General features: G+C 40.5%; 1 protein-coding gene across 1 annotated transcript in view; it reads left to right on the top strand.

Annotated features, from left to right (window-relative positions):
* Positions 1-930: 930 nt before the first annotated feature.
* USPL1 (ubiquitin specific peptidase like 1) overlaps positions 931-17,006 on the top strand; it is a 39,785-nt gene continuing 23,709 nt past the window's right edge. The window contains exons 1-3 of the mRNA XM_006894083.1: positions 931-1,029; positions 1,505-1,633; positions 9,506-10,154. Coding sequence (XP_006894145.1) covers positions 931-1,029; positions 1,505-1,633; positions 9,506-10,154 — 877 coding nt within the window. The remainder of the gene's footprint in view (positions 1,030-1,504; positions 1,634-9,505; positions 10,155-17,006) is intronic.

The raw sequence follows: 17,006 nt of genomic DNA, 5'->3' as shown, positions 1-17,006 counted from the left end.
GTAACTTTTCTCAACTGGTGAAATGCTTGCTCTGGTGGTTAAAAGCAATAGAAATTTATAGGGCCTGTGGGTCACAGTGATGCAGTGGAGCTAGAGTTTTTACAAGTCCCTTCTCCGTAATGTGTCAGCATATTTATTTTATGTTGTACATAACATAAAACCCACTGCCATCAGCTTGGTCCCAACTCATGATGATCCTCCAGTGAGTTTCAGAAGCTGTGTAGGAGGACACCACCTATTCTTCTCTTGAATTCTGAGAAAGAGGCTGGTGGATTTGAACCACTGACCTTCTGGTTGGGAGCCTAACAATGAACTATGCCTGTAGGGCTCCTTCATATAAAGGACTCTATGAACTTACATTTTCATGTTCATTTCATTTTCATTTCTGTAGCTGTTAAGCCTGTTACTAATTATAGCAACCCTGTAAGAAAGCAGAGTTGTCCCATAGGGTTTCCAAGGCCGTCAGCTTTGTGGGAGCTGACTGCTTCATCTTACCTGCACAGCAGCTGGTGAGCACAAGCAACCAATCTTGCAGTTGGCAGAAGAGCTCTACACAACCAGGGCTCATCTGGTCAAAGTAGTTGACTTTAAATAATAGCTACCTCTTCTAATACAAGTTTTGTTTCATTTGCTTACAAATGAGTCTTAAGATAATTGACTCTACTACTAGTTTCTGCCCTCTCTCCACAGATTTGCTTAAATTTATAAATAATCTAGGTATTTTCATTTCAGAATGTTTTTTCTTAGAATAAATAGCTTTGAAGTAGGCTTTTTATATATGTCTGATGAAATAGTCTAGTTCTTTTTGAAAGCAAGTAGAATTTTTATTTAATTATCTATTGACTTTTTTTTTCCAGGGTTCATTGAAAAAAATCCTTAGTGATATTGACACTGTTTCAAGTGACATATGTTAGCCAATGACTCGGATTGATGGATTCCCCGAAGATTGGAAATGGTTTGCCAGTGATTGGACAAGGGACTGATGATATAGGGGTATCTTCACTCCACATGGTGGGGTATTTGGGAAAAGTTAGTGAACTCATTTTTTGCCTCAGTGCAAAGTTTTGTTTTTTAAAATTTAATTTGGTTTTAATTGCACAAGTTAACTTCTGAAAAATTAGGTCTTCCACGGAAATCTTATAGCAATGGCGAAAGATTATCTTAATATGTTTACCTCTCTGTGTTTTATTAATACATGAATGTAAAAGTTAAACATACACTGTGTGGTTGACTAGCATTTGCAGATACATATGTTTTCCTGGCAATTCATAACACTTAAAACTTAATATTAGAAACTGTAATGCATTCTTTTTTTTTATTAGTAGCTACATGTACAGCCCTCTTTCTATTTCTTTTGTTTACCATGCTCTAAATATCTTGCCAGGGAAATTCTAGTTCTATAAAGAAATACCTTTTTTTTCCCCCGGTTGTATTTCCATTTAACTTTTGTAATTTGAGCACTTTAGAAATGCTTGTATTTTAATATGCTTTGTTTCCTTTGTAGAACTATGATTCAGTTAATGGTGTATCAGGTGAATACTGCCCAGCTTGTAAAGAGAAGGGAAAACAAAATGCATTAAGAACTTTTCGAATTAGTTTTGAAGAATCAATCCTTTTGTGTGAGGATCTACAGGTAAAATGTGAATCTTATATAATGTATAGTTTTAGCATGTTGCCTTTTCTTCAAAACAATTCTGTGCTCATTTTAATAATAATAGATTGTTGATACTGGAGAGAGAATCTGACTAAATCTGTCTGACAAACAATTTAAAAGAGTTTCTGTAATGTTTTCCAGTTGCTAAGTTGTTGCCTGAGTTTACTGATCAGTGAGGGGAGAAATACATTTGGAGATTTATTTGATTTAAAGGGGAAAACCTCTCAACTTTGTGGAAGTCCTTTTTCTCTATGAACATTTATATATAAATATATATGCATTATTTTATATTGATTTGCATACAAAATTCATGTAAGTTTTGTGTCATTCATATACATTGTGTTTCACACATCCCTTCATTCACATTTTGTTTCATACAGTCATTCCTATACATTTTTTTGTTAGGCTTTTTTTATTATTATTTAATGAACGTTTACGGAGACTTTGGATTTCCATTCATTCATTGTTGCACTTTTCCCCCTGTCGACCCCTTCCCCCAGTTCACTCTTTGAAAAGTAAAAGAAAAATTCTTTTTTTTTGTTTGTTTGTTTTAATGTGTGTACCGTCAAATCGGATCTGACTGGTACAGGAGGCGATTATTCCTCCCTCTTCAGCAGAGCATCTGGTGGATTTGAACCGTGTACCTCTGGGATTGCAGTGCAGCTTCTTGCCACTAGGTCACCAGAGCTAGCCAAAAAGTAAAAGAAAAATTCTTTGATTGTTATACAGTTCCCCCCTCCAAGTCCACTCCACTATGCAGCCCATTCCTATACATTGCATAAAATCAGGCATCATTGATCTATGCCTTCTGTCACCCTATCTTTTCAAGTCCCCACTGAATCTTGTCTAATGAATGTCCTTGTTCCTATGACCATTAAAAAGGAAAAAAAAAAGGTTAACTAGAAAGATGAGGCAGTTTCCTCCTATGAAGATATTTCTTTATTAACCATAGACCAATTGGACGTGTTCTTAATTTTTAATGTACCTGAAAGAGTATTTTACAGATTGGTTTGTCCAGCTGTTTGTTGTTGTTATGTGCCGTCGAGTCGCTTGCGACTCATAGCGACCCTATGTACAACAGCCCTAAACCTTGCTCTATCTTGTGTCAATCGCACTGCCTCTGACACACCCATCCCGATTACCCCAGTCACTGAATCAATCCACCTCATAGAGGGTTTTCCCCTCCTGCGCTGTCCCTCTACCCTACCAAGCATGATGTCCTTCTCCAAGGACCTGTCTCTCCTTACAACATGTCCAAAGTATGTCAGACGAAGCCCCAGAATCCTTGCCTCCAAGGAGTAGCCTGGTTTAACCCTTTCTATGATGAATCTGTTTGTTTTCTTGGCAGTCCATGGTACATTCAATACTCTTCTCCAGCACCACAGCTCAAAGGCTTCAATTCTTCTTCTATCCTCCCTAGTCGTTGTCCACCTCTCTGATGCATGACAAGTGATTGCAAAAACCATGGCCTGTATCAGGCAGACCTTAGTCTCCAGCAGAAAAAAATAATATAGCTCTGAACTAAATACTATGGTTTTAGGGCTTGATTTCTGTGTTTATTTTTTCCTTTAAATACCTTTTAGACTTAGTTGTAGTAGTATGGGCCCACGGTACACCTTTTATCTAGAAACTTATTAAATTCTGTAGTCTGTATTTTATAATACCTCACAATTTCTGGAACTGTGTTATGTAAGTATAATTGTCCAAACTTTGCAAAGTAGATACTGTCAGTTTATGAATGGGAAAACAAATTGAGATGGCTTAGGAACACCAAATCATCCTCAGAAGGCAGAGCTGGCATTAGAATGCAGCATTCTCTCTTAAAAACTCACTGCCATCCAGTAAATTCTAGCTCGCACTGACAGTAGCGACATTCTAGGATAGAACTGTTGTCTTTACAGAAACGTCCTTGTCTTTCTACAAAAGTGATTTGAACTGTTACATCCTGGGTTAGCAGCTGAGTACTTAACCATTCTGCCACCATGTTGTTTGCGGCTTTTCATTTTAAAGCTCTTTGCCATTGAGTCAGAACTGATCCATAACTCACCCACCCATTGTGTTTCCAAGGCTGTAAATTGTACAGGAAGAGATTATCCATCTTTCTCCCAGGGAATGGGCTGGTGGATTCGAACCACCAACTCACCTTTGTCACAAAATGAGCTCTCATTCTTTTTGTTGCTCTGTGTTGTCATGTGGGACCCAACTCATAGCTGGACCCTTTGGCAGGTTTTTCAGAGGTTGTAAGTCACACGCAGGAGGAGATTGCCAATTTTTCTCCTGTGGAAGTGTTGCTGGATTTGAACTGCCTGCCTTTGGGTTGGCAGTGCATCTCCTTACCATTGGGCCAGCAGGGTTTTAGTTCTGTTTTATTCCTAGGTTATACTACTAGATTCTGATTCAGTAGAGTTTGGCCCAGAATTCTGTAGTTTTAGAAGCTTTTGAGGGTAAATCTGATGATCAGCCAAGTTTGGAAAATACTAGATTAAGCTACACTGTTGGTAGTAAATAATTTTGCTGGGTATGACTTGAAGGAAAACAATCCTGGGCATTCTGACAAACAGAAACACATTTCTTTATGCCTTTAGTCAATAAATCTGGTTTTGAGCATCATTGCGTTAGGCACTGTTCCAGATGCTAAGATAGAATGGTGAACAGAACACAAACATCTCTTGCCCTAAGGAGGTTCTATTTTCAAATATTAAAACAAGGCAGTAAACAAAGAAAATATATTTTGTGTGTGTGTCACATGACTGGGGAGAGAAGAAAGCTATGGGGACCGGAGTGCCAGGGAAAAGGGAGTTTACTATTGTAGGCAGAGTGGCAGCAGACCCTGTCATTGAGAAATGAAGGTAAACAAGTCCAGTGGGTGTGTGAGGGAGGACTTTCTGCACTCCAGGGAGCCATAGGAACAAAGGCCCTGAGCGTGGTAGTCATGTTAGTGCAAAGGAACAGCCTTGCTGGACATGAGTGTCTAGAGCAGAGGGATGGAAGGTGTTTCTGTAAAATAACAAGGGGCCAGCTAAGTCTTAGGGTCTTGCCGGCTGCTATAGGCTCTGGTTTTTACTGTGGATGAGATGAGGAACCATAATAGGGATGTGTTGTTACTCTGACTGCTGTGTTGAAAATACATGGATGGGCAAGCTATGACACAGGGAACTATTGAGACAGCAGTGCAGTACCCTAGTGGGGGAAACAGTGTTGGGTTTTGTATATGCTTGGAAAACAGCCAGCTGCGTCTGCTGATGATTAGGATACATGTAGTGGGACAGAGAGGGAAGAATCACAGATGATACCAAGATTTTTGGCCTGGGCAATGGAAAAAGTGAAGTTACTAGTAATTGAGAGGGGAAAGATGTCAGGGAGGATTTGAGGGAAACATCAGGAGCTGAGTACCAGTCAAAACCTGCAGGTGAAAAATGGAGTAAACAGTTGGCTCAGTGTTTTAGGCTTTAGGTATAGTTGAAGGTTGGAGATAAGACTTGGGGATTTGACAGCATTAGGTAATCAGTGAGACTGGGCGGTTTTGACCTGGGAAGATGGCTAAAGAGGTCCCAGGGACAGAGCCCTGGAGCGTGCCCAACATTTGGAGGTTAGGGAGATGGAGTGGAACCATCTAACTCGTCAAGAAAAAGTGGACAATAATGTAGGAACAAAACCAGGCAGGAGGCTCACTGTCCTAAAAAGCAAGGAAGGTTAGGGCACCACCGAAGGTTATTGGAGACTTTAATGTTTTAACAAAGCAGTTCTGATAACCTGTTTGAAGTAGGTTTGCTAGAAAATGGAAGAACAAAATACAGTCTTTTTGAGAACAGTGGTAGATGTGACATGGTGTTCTAGTGGTTTGGGTGTTAAGTACTGTTGCTTTTGCTAGTGACCTGTATGGCAGAGTAGAACTTCCAAGGTCATTATCTCCACAGAAGATCCTTTGTAAAGGACATTGGTTGTCCCAGGGGTCAGCAGACTATGTATCCGTGGTCTAAGAATGATTTTTATACTTTTAAATGACTGAGGAGAATAGAACTCAAATGATAATTTCCCCTACCTTTTGATAACTGTAATTCAAATTCACTGTGCACAAATAAAGTTTTATTAGAACATTGCCAGACTTAATTATTTATATGTTGCCTCTGGCTGTGTTTGCACTGCCATGAAGTTGAGTGGGTTGTAACAGAGTTTATGGCTCATAAAGCAGAGAATATTTATTTTTCTGGTCCTTTACAAGAAGACATTTACTGATCCTTGGTATCCAGGGCCTCTGAGCCAGTTTATTCATTTCTAAAGAGGTTTACTGTAAAATCTGAGGTCCACTTGAAAGTACTGCTTTCAAATGTCATTTGGGAAATCCATTTTATGTATATTTAGATATGTTTCTCGAGTTGGATAAAAAAGCTAAGGCAGTAAACGCTGCTTCCAAATTAGGACCAAATAGAAACTATTATATAGTGTCTCAGTCAGCTGCTAATTGAAAGAGTGATGATTTGACTCCACCAGCCATTCTGAGGTAAAAAGATGAAGCAGACTGCTCCGCTACATGCTTACAGCCCTGAGAATCGATGGAGAAGCTCTACGCTACATGAAAGCTGTGAGTGGAGTGGACTTGGCAGTGAGCTTTAAGGATTTTGAACAGGTTGCTAATGTAAAGGCTAGCTCTCTGGTGATCCAAATTCACCAGTGGCTCTGAGGGAGAAAGATGGGCGATCTTCTTATGCAATTTACAGCTTTGGAAAACCAGTAGAAGAACAATGAGTAGTTAGTTCTGGCTCAGTAGCAATGAGATGAGATGAATTGAGGGGTCTGTTATTTTTTTAAGCTTTCCATTATTTAGTCTAGACCCTCAGCAAGATGCATTGACACAATAACTAGCAGCAGGCTTGAGCCTTGCAGAGATTATGAGAATGCCATAAGATGGGACAGGGTTCCAGTCTGTTCTTCATAGGGTAGTTGCAAGTCGTAGTCAACTCGATGGCACCTAATACAACAACATTTTACAGTCTTTTTTTCTAATTTATGTTGTGGTTTTGTTAGGGTTTTTGTTGTTGTTTTTAAGTATATTGTGGTTTGGGCGAAAGTTTACATAGCAAATTCATTTTCTATTTAACAATTTGTATATCTTCTCTGTTTTGTAATAGTAATCGTAGTTCTTTCAATATCGCAGCACTGTTCTTCCTGCATTTCTGGGGTTCTTGCTTACATGTACCCTGAGATCTATTTTTGGACAAATCTCAATTTTTAAATGAAATTTATAATAATGAGATTTTTTTTAGTACCTTTGTAATTTGTCTGTCGCCATACCTTATTTTAAAATATAAGATGACGTAACGTATTTTCCCTCTTTGTATTTTACAGTGATAAAACTTAGGAATTATTGATTTTAAGCTGTTACAAAAAAGCAGTGGGAGAGAATTAGATTTTCTTTTCATCATTTGATTTTAAAGGATATAAAATGATTGTGTTGGACTAAAAATGAGTGATCACTGTATCTTTATAATGACTTTTCAGTCTGCAGTAGTTTTTGGTTTTAAAGGATTTTCGTTTTTCTGACAAGGTTTAAGAAAAAAAACATCAAGGTGTAAAGTTGAGCATCAAATGGTTTGTTGATGGGAACTATAAAGTTTGTTGGAATAGAAGAACCCAAAACTTGTCTTTCTGTATTACGCTGATGAAGTGATCAGTAGAAAAAATTCCCAACAGGTGTGGCCTTATCAACATGAAAACCCACTGCCATCAAGATGTGGCTCATAGCGGCCATAGAGGGCAGGGTGGACTTGCCCCTGGAGTTTCCTTGGCTGTTAATCTTCATGGAAACAGATTGCTCTATACCTTCTGAGGAGCATCTGGTGTATTTGAACCCATTACCTTTTGGTTAACAAAACACTTAGCGCCCTGCACCACCAGGGCCCTTGGTTATTGTTTTTTCTGGTATTAGAAGAAGCTGCTATTATTTCTTAACGTGAGGGCATTTAGTCTGCTTCTCCCATCTCTTGCTGGGATACAAACTAAAACTTTAAAGACTTTCTGGCTTTCTTGATAGTTTCTCATGATCCACACCCTGACCAGAGGCAGCTTTAGAATTGCTGCTATCTGGGACACCTGGAATGTTGGGTTGACTGGTAATTGGTGTGAAGTGTTCCCTCTGAGTCTCACTTGGTTCCTACTCTTGAGAGTCTCTTAGTGCCATGGTCAGCACCGAGTGCACGTGTGCAGGGAGAGGCATCCAAGCAGAGGGGCCCAGAGAACAGATGCTAGCAGGACATTGTTCTTTTCTGCTCACATCCCCTTCAACAGCTGGCCACGTGGCCAAGCCCAGAGTCTGCTGCAAGGGTCAAGGGTGTGAGCAAGAGTATTGTGCCTCTGTCGCATCTCCCATGCTTATGTGGAAGGTGTGTGATTTGCCAGTGTAACACACAAACTATGCACAGTATTACCAGAGCTCCTTCAGATGATGTTTGAGAAGAGTACATTCTTAGTATCCGTTTGTTGAATTTACCTCTCTGAATAATTGTCAGTTTTTAAACTTAGGAAGAACTGATTATTTTAGTATTTGGTTTACAGTTCTGATTAAAAACCCATTGCCGTCCAGTCAGAACAGATTGCAGCTGATCTGCCACCAGGTTTTCAGAGGCTGTAAATCACGTGGGAGGCGCTGACCCATCTTTGTCCAGAGGAACAGCTCATGGGTTCAAGCTACAAGAGAGTGCAGCCCTTGGGTTAGCAGCAGAACTTTCCAGACTGTGCCAGAGCTGGTGGCCTGATGGGTAAGGCGTTGTGCTGCCAACCCAAGACAGATAGTTTGGATCCACCAGGTGCTCCTTGGGAAAAAGGTAGGCAGTCTCCTCCCATGTGATTGGCAACCTCTTCAAACTTGCTGGAAGACCAGCAATGAATTGGTACTGATTCAACCGAGTGAGAGCCCCAGCCATGTGATGAAAGTCAAAGTAGTTCTGATAGGTGGTTGAAATTGTGTTGATCATTGTGAGACTTGTTGAGGCCATAAAAATGAAAGGTACTATTTCTCTCAAATTACTATTTAGTTTAAAAATAATAGGAAATAAATTACTCCAGGGAGTTATAAAAAAAAAATTGGAAATACTTCTTTCCTAGTTTTTAGTGTTACATGCAGCTCATCTCCAAGGAACCCCAGCAGCACATTGGGATAAGTGTTGGGCTGCTGATTTTGAAAGATCAGCAGTCCAGACCACTGGCCACTTCACAGGAATATGATGACAGCCTTGAAAATTAGGGGGCAGTTCTGCTCTGTCCTCAAGGGTCACTGTTACCTGAATTGACTCATGACTTGACGGCAGTGATATGTTCGGTCGTTTCTCCAGAAGTATCATGTTCTCTTCACTGAGTTTTTAAAAATTATGGAAATTTTAAAATTTGCATGAAATTATTTTTTCCCTCCCAAATTAAAGCAAAAATAGTGTCCCTGCACAGCCTAGAATGCTTAATTTAACCCTTGTTCAAATTAACTAGGGCCATTCATTCTGTTAAGAGTCAAGTTTTGAATGAATTTCAACTTGTTATAATTTTTTTTTTTTTAATTTTACTTTATTATTTGTTGTGTGTGTACCATCAAATCGGATCTGACTGGTACAGGAGGAGATTGTCCCTCCTTCTCCAGCAAAGCATCTGGTGGATTTGAACTGCATACCTCTGGGATTGCAGTGCAGCTTCTTGCCACTAGGCCACCAGAGCTCCAACTTGTTAATCTTTAGTTGTTTAAAATTTAGATTCACTAGTTACTAATACCGCCACATGTTTAAATCAATGCCAGCATTTTCTGCCTGGATTTCATGTCATAGGATTGGGACTTATTTGAATTTTTGTCATTTTCTTTTTTCTTTCTAGTGCATCTACCCTTTGGTCTCCAAATCACTTAATAACTTACTTTCTCCTGATTTGGGAAATTGCCACATTCCAGATAAGCCTCGTCAAAAAAGAAAAAAGTCGGCAACCAGTTGCAAAGAGTCACCTCTTTTAACAAATTCCAAAAAGCCTAAAACTGACGCTGTTGTGGATGGTGAACAAACACTGAGCAACAAACACAATGGAGAAACGCATGATGAAGCCTCCTTTCACTTACCTGCCTTGCCTCCACATGGTCAGCAGAGCCCCCTTGGGACAGCTGGTTCCTTGGCACAGACGGAGACTTTGGAGGCTGATGGGGTTGGCCTTGCTGATAAACACGATCCTTCTGCAATGGACGTTACAGGAACCAGGGAACCTTCCCCTCAGCATGAAGGCTTTCTCCCTAAACTGGAAATACCACCAGAGAACAATAGCAAGTCAATGGGCCAGGCCTTTTGTGTCCAGTGGAAAAATGCTTATTCTCTGTGTTGGCTAGACTGCATCCTGTCAGCATTGGTGCACTTGAAAGCTTTAAAAATGGCTGTGACTGAACTGGGCTCTGGAGAAGACTCTATCTTCAGGAGGCTTTTGACTAAGTATGAGAGAGCTAATGAGCTGCTGTGCACCCATCAGCCAGGTGGCCTTCAAGGTTAGTGCTAAGATTTTAGTTCTTTCTAACTTTTCCCCTACTACCAGATTGTTTTGATTGATGTTGTTATGTGCCCTCAAGTCGCCTGCGAGTCGAAGCATCCTGAGCAAGTCTCAGTGACACACCTACCCCCTTTACCTCAGTTACTCTGATAGCAAGACCCTGGGTGAGGTGAATTGACACAGTAACCATTTTGATTACTACTGCTTGATTTATTTAGTAGTATTTTGTTGTGTTTTCACATAGCAACTTGGGTTTCTATTCAGTAGTCTTCACAGATTGAGCCATAACTTTGGATACACTCTTTCTTCACAATGAGTAAACAGTCTCATAGTAGTTCTTGTTTCTTTTAATTTGGTTTCCCTGCCCTTTCATACTCTCATCTTTTTTAAAATCATTGTTGACTTTTTGATTCCATAGAGATGGTGTTCTGAAGGAGGCCAGGGCTCATGGGTAATGCTCATTATTTTGTAAGCCTTTAGCTACAAGATGACTTCAGGGGCTGATTTAGGTTCATAATTTAAAGACTGTCATAGGGCCATAGTCTTGAGTGGCCCTTGAACTCAACCAAATTAGTAGTGCTAGTTTTGTTTAGTTTTTGAAGTTAATTTTGAGTGTTTTTTCACCACATGTGGGAAAAAAAAGCCATCACTATCTTCTGTGTAGGGACCTGAGAGCAGGGAGCCCAGGGCCAGATGTTGTGAGGTTAGAGATGAAGGTAGTTACATTCCCATAACAACCCAAATGGCAGCCTTGTCCCTGCAGAGCTTTGCTGCTACTCCAGAGGCAAAGCCTCTCCAAGGGGTTTAAGTCCACCAGAGGCTTCATGGGAGAAAGATGGACAACATTCTTGGAAACCTTCTGGAGGGTCCACTATGAGTCAGTTCTAGCTGGATGACAGGAAGAACAGACAGGAGAAAGAGACTGGTTCTTTCTTAGACAGGCATGTGGTATTTACTATGTAGAATACAGTATAGTTTTGAAGCAACTGAAAAGCGGTGTAAAGGAACTAAATCGGAATCATTAATAATTGCACAGCCCAAAAGGAAAATCTCCTTGAATATTAGGAGTGTATTTTTTTTCCTTTTACTTTCTGTAAAATAGGATACTCATGAACCCACTTTTCATGTGGAGATGAATGAGAACATTCCCACATTCCCATGTTATATTATTCTGAAATATGTCTTAACATTCCGTAATAATTGTAAGCTTACAGGAATGGTGTCATCCTGTATTTCTTCTCGGACTTTTTTTTTTAAATTTTATGTATGCAATTACTTGTATTTGTGGGGGTTTTTTTGGGTTTTTTTTTTTTTGGTTGTTGGTTTTTGTTTTTTTAGAGCACAAAAACATTTTCTATTTCAGTGTTTTCTCACATACTCAGTGACATTGGTAAGTCACCGTTCAGCATTGCCACTGTGTCCAGATCTGTCATCCTAACTAGAGACTGTTTTCTCCAAACAGTGATGAGCATCATTTGTTTTCATTGCTTTGTATTTCCATTTTGTAACTACTTCGTCATTTTATTGCTTCATCCACCTGTAAAGGGCAGGTCAGCTGTTTTTGCCATTACAAATTTAGGCATACCTTATTTTCTTGCAGTTCACTTTTAGCGTGCTTCACAGATACTGCGTTTTTTGAAGGTTTATGGCAGCACTGTCAGACAAGTCTATTACTTCCGTTTTTTCAACAGCATGTGCTCACTTTATGTCACATTTTGGGAATTCTTGCAGTATTTCACGTGTTTTCTTAGTGTTGTTGTATGCTTAATAGACTATACCCACGGTTACTGTCGTAGAGTCAGTTTTGACTCGGTGACACTTCCTTAGGCTTCTGAGGCTATAAATCTTTTGAAGAATCTGCCCAGCTTTCTCCCATGGAACACCTGGTGGATTTGATCCACTTACACTTAGCATACTACATAACATCAGAGCTCCTTTTATAGACACAGTATAGTGGAAATGCAGTTGCTATGCACTGGAGAACCAGAAGAACTTACGGGACTTGATTTATACTTGCTGTACTTGATGATCTGAGGCTGAACCACCATATCTCTAAGGTATACCAGTAGTCATGCTGGGAATACTTCGGGACAGGTCTCTTGGGACACAAGTGGAAGCACATCTTTTGGATGTACGCTGAGTATGGAATGTCAGGTCCTAGGAAGGCCCGGTTTCCAGGAGAAAGACCAGTTGTTTTCTTCAGTGGTTGTACTGAGAGTTCTGCCTCAGCAGTAGCAGACAGCTTCCTGCTCCGTGGACATGTACATGGTCATTTGGAGATTTAGAGGTGTTTGCTATTTGTGTGGGTGAAACGGGCTGTGGTCTAGATTTGCCTTTTCCAGATTATGAAGAAACTTACTGGCTCTTCTATGTGTCTTAGACCACACAGCCCCCCTTCTCTGAAATGTCAATGTGATTTAGCCCTGTTTACGCTGTTGTTATGTACTTATTGATGGGGATGAGTTTTTGTACATCTTAGTTGCTATTTTTATAAATCTTCGAATTTGTTCCTTATGTTTTAGTAGCTTTCCATTTGTACCTAGTGGCACAAACAGTTAAGTCTTGAACTACTAGTTTAAAGATTGCTAGTTCATGGCCACGTAGAGGTTCGAAGACAGTTCTGGCACCTGCTATTAAAGGTCACATCCAACCTTGAAAATCCCACGGAGCAGCAGTTCTGGTCTGTATGTGGATTGCCATGTGTTGGCCTTCACTAGATTGTTAATAGCAATGATGGTTGTAGCTTTTCCAAGAGATTCTTCTATTCCATGGGTCAGAATGTCATTCTCCTGTGCTTTCACTAAAAAGTCATTAAGTTTTACTTTTGACGTAGAGTTAATTTTTATATATGGTATGAGGTAAAGATGGAGGTTTCTCTTTTAGTATAGGCAGTTTTCCAAGTTCTGACATTTGACTAGTCCTTCATTTTCAACTTACCTTCCATGTCACCTTTTTCATACACTAATCTTCCATATATGTGTGCTGCTGTTCCAGCACTGGTGGCGTAATGATTAAACATTAGACAACTAACCAAAAGGTTGGCAGTTCACACCCACTAGCTGCTCCCTGAGAACAGTAATAGCAGTCTGCTTTCATAAAGATTACAGTCTTGGAAATCTTGGGACAGTTTTACTCTGTTTTATAGAATTTCTTTGAATATACATTGACTTAATGGCAGTGAGCTTGATTCTTTAACTTATCGCTCACTTTATTTCTGCACTGGTACTGTACTATTTTACAGATTTAAAAATCTTGCAAAGAGAACAAGAATCCTTACCTTTATTTGACTTCTTTTGTAGTCTCTTGGTACTTGAACAGTACATTGACAGAATTACCAGAAATTCAAGCTGGGTTTAGAAGAGGTCGTGGCACTAGGGATATTATTGCCAGTGTCAGGTGGATCTTGACAGAGAGCAGAGAGTACCAGAAGAATGTCTTATCTGTGTTTCATTGGCTATGCAAAGGCATTTGACGTGTGGATCACAACAATTTTGGCTATCCTTGAGGGAAATGGGAATCTTAGAACACTTGATCTTGCTTATACGAAACCTATTCTTGGACAAAGAAGCAGTCCTCAGAACAAAGTAAGGAAACACTGCATGGTTCAAAATCAGGAAAGGAGTGGGTCAGGGATGCCTCCTGTCCCTGCACTTTTACAATCTGTATGGAAAACATCATCATTTGGGAGGTAGGGCTTTATGAGGAGGAGTGGGGCATCAAGACTGGAGGAAGATTCATTAACAGCCTACAATATGCAGATGACACAACCTTGCTTAGCGAAACTGAAGAAGACCTGAAGCATTTGCAGCAAAAGGTCAAGGACTGTAGTCTTCAATATGGATTGAAGCTCAACATCAAGAAGACAAAGATTCTCACCACTGGGCTAATTGGCAGCATCATATTAGATGGAGAAGAGATTGAGGTTGTTAGCAGTTACAGCTTGCTTGGATCCACGGTCAACACTCTTAAACACCAGCAGTCAGGAAATCAGAAGACTTAATTGCTTTGGGAGAATTTGCTGTCATGGACCTCTCCAGAATGCTGAAGAGCAGTGATGTTAGTCTAGAGACAAAGGTGTGCCTAATCCAGGCCATGGTCTTCTCAGTTAGGCTTCAGAGAGTAGGACAATAACTACGGATGATAGATGAAGAATTAATGCCTTTGAGTTGTGGCACTGAAGAAGAATCTTGAACATACTATGGATTGCCAAGAAAACAAATAGGTCTGTTTTGGAGAGGGTGAAACCAAGTCTCTCTTTGGAGGCTAGGATTTTGAAGCTCCGCCGCATTTACCTTGGTCACATGGCCAGGAGAAATCAGTCCTTAGAGAAGGACCTCATGCTTGGAAGGGTGGACAGACGGCACAGGAGAGGAAGACCCCAGATGAGATGGATTGATACAGTGTCTGGGGCGGTGGGGGTTGGTGTGTCAGAATTAGTGAGACCAGCTCAGGACAGCGGAGAGTTCAGAGCTTCATAGAGGGTCATTATGCATCACAGGTAACTCAAGGGCACATAACAACAGTAGCATACTATGACAGGTTTGGAATCAGGAGTGGCATCCACTTACTAAACAACATTCCTCCAGAAACTATGACTTTTGATAAATGTCGTTAATTTTAAAGGGGCTTCAGGCCGTTTGTTCATAGGGTCGCTTTGAGTCATGCTCGACTCAAAGGCAGTCAACGACAACATTTTTGCCAGGCAGGACATAATGCACTAACTCCCTTTACATTATAGATATCTTTGTCTTCATTCAACTCAAAACTTACAGCTGACTGCCAGTGGGTTTTCAGAGGCTGTAAGTTGCATAGAAGTGTTTGGCCATCTTTTGCCCTCAGAGCAACATTTGAACCACCAGAGAGACACCACCTTTGGTATAAATTTTTTTTTTTTCATTAAAGAAGACACCTCATGGTTGTGCCATTTTTTTTGGTGTGAATCCTGTGCATTATTTCTCCATTGTTGACTGTGAGTGACTCACTGTGTTTTATTATTATGATGCCTTTTCAATCAGTTGCTGGAAGTTACAGTAAAATATGGACATTAAGAATCTTTATGGCTTTTTAGCAAGGTGTTATGATTCCATATTCATTATCTAGAAGAAAGCATCTTAGAGTACTGTAATTACCTTTGAGTGTAAACATTTTAAAAGTAGTGGTTTGCTAGATGAGAAATGTTTCAACTTGAATTTCTGTAAGACGGAATTTTTCCCCCCATGTACCAGTCATTCCTAGTTTTTTGAAACTTTTCAATTCAGAGGCGTTTTTACTTTGCACTTTTCTTCTCTCTAATCCTGGCTTCTGGGGCAGTTCTACTCCATCCTCGAGGCTTGATGTGAGTGGAAATTGACCTGGTGGCAGTTAATCTTGTCTTCTGTAATCCTAAGAAAGCACAGTGCTATGTAGGTGACAAAAGACCATAATTCCTAATTAAATTGTAGGTTGAATGTTAGAATTAAATGTCCTGTTTTTCTTTTATCCTAACTTTGATGTTTTTGGGTGCTGTGCTATCGCTATAAAATTGACTCGTGGTGACAGAGTACAGCTCCCCATGGGGTTTCCTTGGGTCATTTACCAGCAAATTACTGCTGTTTTTCCTGAACCAATTCACCACCAGGGCTCCTTATGGTACAGATAAAATGCAGTTTTATTTGTTCATTCTCCTATTGATGAGGATATGGATGGTTCTTAGTTTTACTGTTACTATGAATAAGGCTGATAAATGTTGTTGTTGTTGTTGTTATGTGCCGTCGAGTCGCCTGCGACTCATAGTGACCCTATGTACAACAGCCCTAAACTCCGCTCTGTCCTGTGCCAATCGCACTGTCTCCGACACTCCCATCCCAATTATCCCAATCACTGAATCAATCCACCTCATAGAGGGCCTTCCTCTCCTGCGCCGTCCCTCCACCCTCCCAAGCATGATGTCCCTCTCCAAGGACCGGTCTCTCCTCACAGCATGTCCAAAGTATGTTAGACGGAGCCTCAGAATCCTTGCCTCCAAGGAGCCACCCGGTTTAACCCTTTCCAGGACAAATCTGTTTGTTTTCCTAGCAGTCCATGGTATTCTCAGTACTCTTCTCCAGCACCACAGCTCAAAGGCATCAATTCTCTTTCTATCCTTGGTCATTGTCCAACTCTCTGATGCATAACAGGTGATTGAGAAGACCATGGCCTGTATCAGACGCACCTTAGTCTCCAAAGAGACACCATTGCTCTTCAGTACTTTGGAGAGGTCCCTAACAAAAGACTTTCCCATGGCAATGCGCCTTTTAATTTCCTGGCTGCTGGTGCCAAGACTGTTGACTATGGAGCCAAGCAAACTAAAGCTGTATACAATCTCAATTTCTTTGCCATCCATCCTGATGCTGCCAATTGGTCCAGTGGTGAGAATCTTTGTCTTCTTGACATTGAGCCTCAATCCATATTGCAGGCGTAGGCTGCAGTCCTTGACACTCTGCAGCAGGCGCTTCAGGTCCTCTTCAGTTTCAGCAAGCAGGGTTGTGTCATCCGCATAACGCAGGCTGTTGATAAATCGTCCACCAATCTTGACCCCCACATTTCTCCTCATAGAGCCCAGCCTCCCGGATAATCTGTTCTGCATATAGGTTGAAAAGGTATGGAGATAAGATGCATCCCTGGCGTACGCCCTTCCCAATTTTGAAGCATGCAGTGTTCCCTTGCTCTGTTCTGATGACTGCCTCCTGGTCCAAGTGTAAGTTTCGCATTAGAATGATCAATATAGTCTTATATAATTTTGGAGGAGTAGATCTGGTGAACTCTGAATTCTTGACTAATGTCTTAGTTTAGCGGTGGAAAAGCACAGATGGATAAGAAGTTAGTATAATAT

The sequence above is a fragment of the Elephantulus edwardii genome, unplaced genomic scaffold (assembly GCF_000299155.1).
Source record: "Elephantulus edwardii isolate Elephantulus edwardi_28Jun2011 unplaced genomic scaffold, EleEdw1.0 scaffold00134, whole genome shotgun sequence".
NCBI classification, from domain to species: domain Eukaryota; kingdom Metazoa; phylum Chordata; class Mammalia; order Macroscelidea; family Macroscelididae; genus Elephantulus; species Elephantulus edwardii.
The sequence above is the reverse complement of the archived record's forward strand: the minus strand, read 5'-3'. Positions and strand labels throughout refer to the sequence as shown.